Genomic DNA, 10,201 nt, shown 5'->3' with positions numbered 1-10,201 from the left:
CTGCAGTTAAAATAGGTCCCACTATGTTAAAGTAAGTAAAGTTGGAGTATTAAAGTGTCAAATAGATTTTTTTGTATTTGCAACTTTACAATGATTAGGACATGGACCACTACTCTTCATCTGAATCTGTTGATTCTCCACAGTCCCTCCTCTCATTATTGCTACTACTCTCATCTGAACAGTCATGAAGTGTGAACTGCTGGGGTAAATTGGGAAGGATGTGATGCACTGGTCAGCACTTCCCATTCACGAGTTCCCTGCCATGACCAATGGGAGAGGGATGCTCGAGCAGATTGTAATGGAGCTGGCAAGATGCAATATAGTTTGTCCTTACTACATGAAGATCCAACCAGTAATCATCAGGTGGCAGACGCATTGTACAATTCTTCCTCAGTTTGTGCCACTTGGAAGCTCTGGCCTGCCCGCAGGTAACATCTACACTCTCAGCATAGACGATGGAGAGGACAAATGCTTTCATATCAGCTCTGACTCCGTCTTCTAACTCCAGATTCTCCCCCACTCATCCCAGGACCTCTCTTGCCTCAGGATCAGTCATCGCCTTCTGCAACACCCTCTTCTTCTCATGCCCATAGATCCCTGAGGTGAGGTATGATGATGTCTGCAACCTCTTTTGAGAGCATGGCACAGCAGTTGATGAACGCATGCTTGCATTTAATCAGCAGATCACCTTGGAGTTGTTGCGAGACCTAAGCCGCTTGGACAAACACATCCCTGTCCTCACAGTCTAGTACAACTGTTCTAGTGTAGTTCCTGATCCTCAGCTTAGCATAAGCAGAGAGCAGCATTGTATCTGCCTCTGGATGCTGGAAGACATAGTCCCCGCTTGCCATGCCAGTGTCCACGTTGGTTGACGTTTCTCCCTTGACGTCACCCTGCACCCGACTAACTTGTGTTTTCAACCATTGAGTTCATTGAACTCAGCAGCTCCTGGGAACTTGTTTTCAGGATTGGGGAAAACATTTGGGATGTGTCGATGTTTTGCTGCCCGACGATTGTACTCATCATCCTTGATTTTGAAGAGAAGGTCATATTTGTCATTGACGAAGATGATGAGGCATGCATTAGTGTGGCGTTGTGGTATCAGTTCCGCTGGGTCTCTGTTGAAAAAAGTCAAGGCCAAACTTCTCTTTGTTGTTCAAAAATCAGGAGTCAGAGTTTCTGAGCAGCAAAAATGTACTTAAATGCCAGGCAAAAAAGGAGAGTAATACAGTGTTCATAATAGACCACCCCGTTGCTCTGAGTTTCGCAACTGAGGGTGTTGTCTTATATACCCTTGGGTCAGCATAGGTCATGCCTTGTGTCCATCCTCTTCATACATGGCCAACCACAATATTATTTTTTTTACGTCACCTGTTGTTGGCCCAAAATCTCTGAAATAGGTTTTGGCCCGAGCTGGTCATACCTGGCATGACCATTTCCATCCAGCTATTTTTTGTAACTGCTAAGGATCATATAACCATTATTGTCAGAGCTTCCCCTGGCTCTCTCTCCACTGCCATACTTGCCTCCTCACACCCCCCTTTTTCTCGCTCCTTTCCCACAGTCACTCTTTTTTTTCCTTTTTTTTTTGAAACACTGAGTTTGATACAAACACATTTCAAAGTGAAGTTTAACACACATTTAAAATGAAGTTTAACACAAACATACCCTCCAGTTTATCCAGTGCATTAAGTGAGATTCTTTTAACATTTTTTTGTGCCCTTTCATTGATTATATGTGGTCTGTGAGGTTATATATTCATTATAATGACAATTCAACATACTACTACTTATTACTTATGATACTTGTCATAATCATTCTGCGCCATTAGGTTCTTTTCCGTTTAGCAACTCATGAGACTCATAAAATTACACCACAGCGTCAGAAGATGATAGCGCAGATCACGGTAGTCATTCCAGCAGTACTCTGAGCTGTCCCGCTTCCTAGCCTCACAGCCCCATGTCCAAAATTCCATTTTTTTAAGAAAATACATACCGTATCCAAATTACACATGCAATGTGTCTGCAGGGATTTTTTTTAATTTACTGTTGCTCGCCCCACAGGTGAATAACAGTAAATTAATTACAGTGTACTGTTGGAGAAATTACTATTATTGTATAATATTTTGATGATCATTAATCTGGTATAGAAGTATATTCAACCAATCAGTTTTGTCCTTAAAGAACATGATGCACTATTGAGCCTGTCTATTGACCTTTATATGTTATAATCATATTGTTCTGTTTTAAGCAAAATGTCTTGCCAAGATGTCTCGCACTTTGTTTGTGCAGGTGAAATGAATGTCTCGTCTGTTAGGAAAGAAGAAATAGGAAAGGTGCTAAAGTGCATGATACGCGGTGTGACCCCGACCCTAAGAAGTGATTGTTGAAGAACCAGAAACTGTACAAGACCGGCATGACTCCATTTGGTATCATTATTGATTATCTTGCAGGAAACAGGTGTCTGCAGACAGTGAAGTGTGACTGCACACAAGGTGCTTGTGTTGACGGTTGTGTTGGATGGAGGCTGGAAGTATAAAGTGTTTGTGTGAGCTGTTCAAGGGGCTCCTCTTGCTGCAGAGCTCGGGGAGCCCATATGCATACACCTTAGTGATTTATTAAAAGACAGTTGGACTGCAGGAAAAATACTGTGTCTTTGGTATTTAATTACCTTAGTCACCTAACTAGACAGGCTGACTTTTCAGCTGCAAGACACACCTTTTAAACAAATGAGTATCCATGTGTGGGTGTGTTTCTTAAAGCGGAAGAGGTACACAGCTTTATAAAGTGATGTACTGTAAAAGCTGTTTATATTTCCCTGCCCACCCTGCCATCACAATCAGGAGAGCCAGTTATGAGTCCTCATTGATTGGGTAAGTTTATTATACATTAAAACAGCTTTAATATAATAAAAGACACTGTATTCAGTTTGGTTAATCCTGTTGAATTATTTCATTCAAATGTATGAATTCAGTAAAATAGATATTTAAATTGGAGAAAACTGTGGATGATTAAAAAAAACTTATTTCCTTGTGATGTTACACTTTGTAATAAACATTAGGTGTTTGTCTGTCATATTAAAATTCTACAAAAATCTATTTCATGACACTTTAATACTCCAATTTTACTTACTTTAACATATTGGGACCTATTTTAACCGCAGGCGCACGGACTGTTATGCAGCTGCTATTGTGGTTCATGTATGAGTGAAGGTGAATAAAGATCAGCTCTTAGCCAGTCACATCACTGCTCTCAAAGCTCTGACACAGTTGTATCAAATTAATCACAGTTAAACGTGATAACGACAACTCAACAAACGGAAAGCTTTTCTTCATTAAATGTCTGGATGGTTCAGAGCGTCACAACATGAACACACATCACCACAAATCTGTAACCAAAGACAGCTGGAGTAGGTTTTTTTCATCAGTTAGTTACTATAATATCGACAGAAATAGAAAATAAAGAAATTGATTTGGTGAAGCCGTTTATACGATTGTATTGGTCACTTAGTTAAGTAATTAATGTTATACAACAGCGTTTGCACCGCGATGTGTTTCAAGGATAAAATATGAGACGCTATTTTTGCCAAAAAGAAAGTTAGAGAAGAGGCTGATGAGCTGCTAACCCGACGTCTCCTTCATAAAAAAGCAGAATATCGAATTATAACCGACCAGACTGATGTTTGTAGAGGTGTGTGTGATTATACTGTATCAGCCTGGTGACAACAGGTACTTTACAGTGAACGGCCGTGCGTAAAAGCACTGCGCTCTGGCGCGACACTTCTCAGAGGCTGCGGATTTATCAACATATCTGTCCTGCTGCCCTTAGATGCTGCAGAGATTTAATGAACTGAATGAGAGGCTTCTCATACAGTATAAACAGCTGTCGACAGCAAATACTGTAAGAATCACCTACATTCATTTATAGATCAATGCAAACTGATTAACTGGCTTTTTCTGCTTCAACCACATTAAATGTTATTATCTGTGCCGATTTTGGTTGAAGGGTGTTTAATTGAAATACATAATTTATATTTTAAGCATCGATACGTTGTTGCAACACGTCAGCAGCAAGTATTTAGTTTGATTCTGTTGATAAAATCACTAAAGCATCAGCGGATTGACGTTGCGCTAGAAACAGGACCAAACTTCACCCAAAATACAACATCTGTCTTTGTGCTGCTTCATTTGAATGAACCTCCCACTTGTGCACCATGCGCTCTGCGCTGGTGACCAAAAATACCACACAGACACACAAAGCGTGTCAGAGCGCTGCTTGCACTGGTCGTTGCACCTCCACGAAAATAAAGCCCATTGTCTGTTCTTTTGCAACTCAAAGCAAATGCAAAGACTTATGCAAATTAGAATTCTTTTTTTAGTACTGTTTTCCTTTCATGTGTTTAGACAATAAGAGGAGCACACTGTGTTCTGTGTGCCTAGTAGCCCACCACTCACCAGTTGAAGTCTTAAGAGAACTAAATTATTAGTGCAGTAGTTTCCAAAATCCACATTGGATATTTGGTCATCCTCTGCGGAGGGGAATCTATTTTACCAAAAGAGATTTGTGGACCTTTGTCAGCTAATGGGTGCACCATCAAGTCACAGTTTGTCATGTGATCTGATCAGTGGTTCATTATCACCACTGTGATGTGCTGTCTGCAAAGAAATTTCAAAATCTGAAAGCTGACTGAGGATCACTTAACTGTTCTCACAGCTGGACACAGTCACGCCGTTTGGTTATGTAAATTTAACAACCATGTTAGAGGCACCTGACACATCTATTTATGAAATTCCCTTTGATATGAGCTCAGTGATCTGCATCTCAGGTGTGTTCTTTCCTCACACTTTAAACTTTTTTTCTATACGTTTACAGGCCATGGCACATTTGATCTATCTACCACTGCTGCTGGGTATGTTCATAACTGCCTTATTAGAATCTATTAAGGGACAGTTCACCCAAATAGAAATAAAAAAACTAACAATTCTTCACCTACATATAGTGGTATCTAGCCACCAAGCCCTGGGGGGCGGACTTAGAGAAGTTTCTTTTTTTATTGTCAATCTCTCTTCCTTTATGTTTAATTACATTTTATATTACAGCAGATTTTTTATAAAAAGGTCATAGGTGGACCTGGCTAACTTAGTATGTCATTTAATCAATTCATAATTAAAAAGATTAAAACATAAATGTGAATAATGAATGAAAAAAAGATACAAAAAAAAGGATACAAATTCACAGGAATGGGGAATAAATAAAGCATACTGTATTACATTACTTTACATCTGTATTTATTTATCTATCTACATATTTTCCTCAACATATTAATTTTATTAGTGAATAAGTAAAGAAATACAGAAACCAATAAAGAACTACTAACTAAACTGCTGATGTGATCTGCATTACAGCAACAATCCAGCTGCCCTTGGTTTCAGGAACAGGAAATCAATGGCCACTAGGAGGAGTCAATTCCACTCTCAGCAAGGAGTGCGGGGGGCGCCCTGATAAATGGATTGCTACACTCCATTGCAGAGCTGGCAAGTGGATTTTCCAATTTAAATGTTGCGAGCCCTTGAAAAAAAGCGTGAAAGTCATGGTCCTGCCCCAGGGACAGCATGAGCCAAACAACTGGAACAAAACAGGTTTTGAGAAAAACCTCCTCTATGAATCCAACACTTTTGATATAAATCTAAAGGAAGTAAAAGGTAAGCACTGCAAATCTTTTGACAAATTCTGTTTTCTTCACTTGTCTGTTTTTAGCAAGATTGCTTTTCAAGATTTCTTGAATTGAAGTTAAATCTTGCACATTTGCCAAGAGAAAAGGATTCAGCAAGTATGTCCAGGTTTCAATATGCATCTGCAGTTCCACTTTAACCATTTCTGTGTTTTGTTTTTAATACTCAATGCTTCTATTTATCAGGGTGTGTAAAGCCATGTCACAGTCGTTATGAAGTTTGCCTAGGTGGACCAGAACAGGGAGAATCTGCAAAACACTGTTGCAAACATTTCAATGCCAAGGACGAGTGTATCAACCTTCATGGGTAAATAAGTCTTGTGTGTATCCTCCTCGTTAGCAAGAAAAAATATAACAATTATAAAATGTAATGCTGCAGTGTTGATTTTCAAATTTGCTGCCAGTGATGAGTTGTAGGGGCCAGCATGTTTGTGTCATACATTTTAAAAGCTTTTTCATCAGCTGTATATTTTTCTTCCACAGAGGCACAATACATTTCTCTGTGCCATCAATACATAATAGGACAGTGAACATACAATTTAAAAGAAACAATACAGAAATAAACACTACTCAACACTCTATCACCTGTAAGTCTACTGATGGCAACAGTACAGGCAAGTACTTTTGTTTTACACAATATAACTGTCCTATAGTTGTTATAATAGTAGTTTTCAAGATGTATTCACCTTATAATAATATTTTATCTTCAAAACCATAAGTAAATTGAAAACCAAATATTCCATGACCTTCAGAGTAATTCTATTCTTCAATCTAATGAAAAAAAACAACAAATACAACAAAAAATACAATATAACCCAGATTATTTCTATCAAAAGTAGAAATTATGTTAATCCACCTCAGTCAAATGTATTCCCAAATTTGTGCATTCCCAAAACATACTCCTGGTGTAAGATCTATAAAACACTCCTGAATATCATGGTGAGTTGACTGGCCTTTACAGAAAAGGACAGAGGATGTGAGGATGTGCAGTGTGTGTGTGTGTGTGTGTGTGTGTGTGTGTGTGTGTGTGTGTGTGTGTGTGTGTGTGTGTGTGTGTGTGTGTGTAACATGCACTTTCTTTAAATTTCACCTTGCTTTTGTGTTTTGTGTTGACATGGTGCAGGTCTCCGATTCTACGAGAGCGCTAAAACCTGGATTGATGCCCTGAAGCACTGCCATGGACAGAATTCCTCCCTGGTTCACATCACCAATGAGACAGTGCAGGAGGATGTTAAGTTGCTCCTGGAAGAGACCTGTGGAAACATAATCCTGCAGAGAGGGGTGTGGATCGGCCTGGAGAGATCCATCTTTGGCTGCAATGTCCCCTGGATGTGGACCTCAGGTACAGAAGTTGAATATAATGAGTGGAATAGCAGCTTCCCCATCGACCCTGTTAACAACCACTGTGGGAAGATCATCTGGGTCAATGAGTCAATCACCTACAAGTGGCAGGATGCCCACTGCTTTGATGAATTGCCTTTCATCTGCCAAGGTAAGCTGTTGTTTTGTTCAAGTCCAAATCTGGCATGAGATTGTTATTTTTTTAATGTCCAGGTTTGAATTAAAGGCCTTGACATGATGATGTGACTACTGGGACCAAAGTATATCACTTGACAGTTTACATGGTTTCTAAGTGACAGCAGAAATGTACTTTTAACTGTATGTTCTGTCTCTTTTATCTTGGCAGTTACAACATAAAGACTGTATACTGGAGGACTGCTAACTACAAGAGTCATATTCAAATTCTTCCTCCTCTTCTCCATCTTCTCCCTTTGATATTGATTATATTTGAATAGACCTAAGATTTTTGCATACTGTTTTTATACTCAGCATACCCTTTCTAATAACTTTTTTCTCTGTAATATGTAGGTACTGTGAGTAATGTAACGTAAGCATTTGTTTATTATCATTCATCCAATAAAAACTATATCGATTTGATCAATTATTTCACCTTTTCCTTCTCTTATATTGGTTTATACATATTTACTAACAAAAACATGAACAACATATCTACACTATTAAAAATCCAGGGCCCAGGATGATCACCCTTTTCCACCTTAACGATGGTGGGTATTTACCTGAAATTGTTCAGATATTTCATAGAAGATAACTTGAGAGTGTCACTCAGCAAACAAGGACAAGGCTGGCTTTATTTTCCATCAACAAATCCCATGAAAAGATCAAAACTAATAAAATGTTAGTTAATCTCTCAACACTTTCCTTTACCTTAAGAGTTAAATCTTTCAAGATAATGTCACATATATAGCCTCTCTTTTTTTTCAAGGATCAATACTTTCATAAATAGCTAGACACTAGTTTTTGGCAAACGTTGCTCGAACAGGAGCACATTGTAGATTTGTTGGAGACTATTTTCAGCCACTGATTTATACATATTTGGTGCTCTAGTAATATATGTAATTTGTATGGTATTCTTATATTTTCATAGTATTTATGGTGTGTACAGTGTTTTGGAGTCAAAATAAACTACAGCACCCATGTTCATTGTGATGAAGACACATCATCCAGTGCAACGGTGAGGCTGGTTGATTTAATTTTAATAGATTTTTGACAAAAAAGGAGCTCTATGGCACAATGTAAAAATCTATATCAGCCTTGGATACACAGGCAATAATCGTTACATAAATTCTTTTTTGATTCATTATTGGTCATTTCACTGGATTTATTGACAAAAAGAAAAATATATCACCAGACATATCCTTTTAACATTCTTCAGAGCAGACAGCTCAGCGCCATCTGTCTTTTTTATTCATTCCAATGTTATACCATTAGGTATCACATTCTTCTGTGAACCAAAGGGAAGATATCAGCTTGTCGCTGGAATCCACCCTTCAGTTTTTCTACCTCTGTGTTTACATCACTGACTGTGTACAGTCAATGGTTTCCATGGTGATTACATGAAAACCTTTTTTTCCAAAGAGGTAAATGAATGAAAACATGTAAACGGAACAAAATCCAGTTTAAAAATGAGTCAAGCACAAAAGACACATACACAGACAAATGTGCACTCACACTATTTAAAACCCAATTTAGCTGAAAAAGTTTATCATTCATCCATATCATACTCATCCTCTCGGGTCATTTCTCTAAGGTAGTCCTTTAAGTTTTCCACTTGGTTTTCTGGAGTACTCTGTATCATCTTCTCCAGCAGCCACTGTACCTCATCAAGTCCACCCACATTCAGGGCGCTGTGGCAGTAGAGATACCCGCCCAGCTGTTCATCATGGCATTCCAGGGAAAGCATGTGAAGATTCACTCCAAGGCACAATGGACCACCCTGCTGCCGATTTGGTCTCATCCTTGGACATGAAGATCTTGGGCATGTGCAACCCAGACTCCAGAATGTTCTTACCCTCTATTAGTTTAAGTAAAAGTTAGGGCCCCATATGCATTTACTGGTATCCATGACAGTTTCACAAGGGAAGTGTAACTCACTTTGACCGCTAGAGATAAGTACAGATCCTTTGTACAAGATCACAAGGTTTCTGGAAAAGTTTTCTTAAGATTACAGTTTCAATAGGTACTGGTACTTCTTTACAAGAAACCTAGAAAATGGACTTTGAAAAATGTATCAAATTACAAGTCTTCTAGGCCATAATTACTAAGTGTGGTACGGGATTACAATGTCTCTCAGAGCATAAGTACTAGGGGTAAAAACTTTTTGAGATTTGAGGACAGAATTACACGGGTGTGGGACGGGAGTTAGACAATTCCAGGACACAATTATGAGGTAGTGGAACAGGCCCGCAATTTTTCATTCATACATAAGTACTAGTGTTAAAAGCGTAACTATAAGGTTTACAGTACAAAAGTACTAGCATTAAAGATGTCATTACGATTTTAGTCTTTAGCTAAAACTCACGGGACGGATCAGTAGGGTCACTATAAAACACACTGAACATTTTATCTAATCGATCTCAGCGAAGGGATAAGGGGTTTACCTGATTTTCATGAGTTGAACCAAGGTCTCGTAAAACTCACAGGACAGTTCCATAAGGTCAGAATTAATATAACCTTACCGTGACAGCTTCCAATAACAGCTTTCACAGGACAAACTTCCCAACTTTAGGGGCCTTTTTGGGACTCTTTAGTGACATTTTTGGACAAGTGTACACTTGCACATTCAGTGGGACACCACCGCTATCCAGCCCAGGTGGTCCCAAGTCAATCAGACCTCATACAAACTTGCCAAATTTGTTGGCCAGACAAAGGATGTCAGTGACTTTATGGAACTTTCATGGACATGTTGCTTGAACTTGACAATTGGTAACAGGAGACCTGGACCTCCAGGATCCAGGGGCGGACCAGGAATTAGCCCCTTTATCTGGGTAAAAGAACCAGACCAAGTCCCCTGGAGCTCCAGGGACACCACTGGAGGTCCCTTACCCAGGAATGAGCACCCTTTCCTGGGTAAAGAACCAGACCAAGGCCCAGGAGCTCCAGGGGTACCACT

General features: G+C 39.2%; 1 protein-coding gene across 1 annotated transcript; it reads left to right on the top strand.

Annotated features, from left to right (window-relative positions):
* Positions 1–2,805: 2,805 nt before the first annotated feature.
* On the top strand, positions 2,806–7,672 carry LOC137185969 (uncharacterized). Its single transcript, XM_067594541.1, has 7 exons — positions 2,806–2,872; positions 4,872–4,908; positions 5,405–5,701; positions 5,917–6,037; positions 6,214–6,344; positions 6,854–7,222; positions 7,418–7,672. Exons 2-7 carry the CDS (start codon positions 4,875–4,877, stop codon positions 7,426–7,428), a joined length of 963 nt encoding a protein of 320 aa, XP_067450642.1. The 5' UTR covers positions 2,806–2,872; positions 4,872–4,874; the 3' UTR covers positions 7,429–7,672.
* The last annotated feature ends 2,529 nt before the right edge of the window (positions 7,673–10,201 follow it).

Source organism: Thunnus thynnus, chromosome 7 (genome assembly GCF_963924715.1).
Source record: "Thunnus thynnus chromosome 7, fThuThy2.1, whole genome shotgun sequence".
NCBI classification, from domain to species: Eukaryota; Metazoa; Chordata; class Actinopteri; order Scombriformes; family Scombridae; genus Thunnus; species Thunnus thynnus.
The sequence above is the reverse complement of the archived record's forward strand: the minus strand, read 5'-3'. Positions and strand labels throughout refer to the sequence as shown.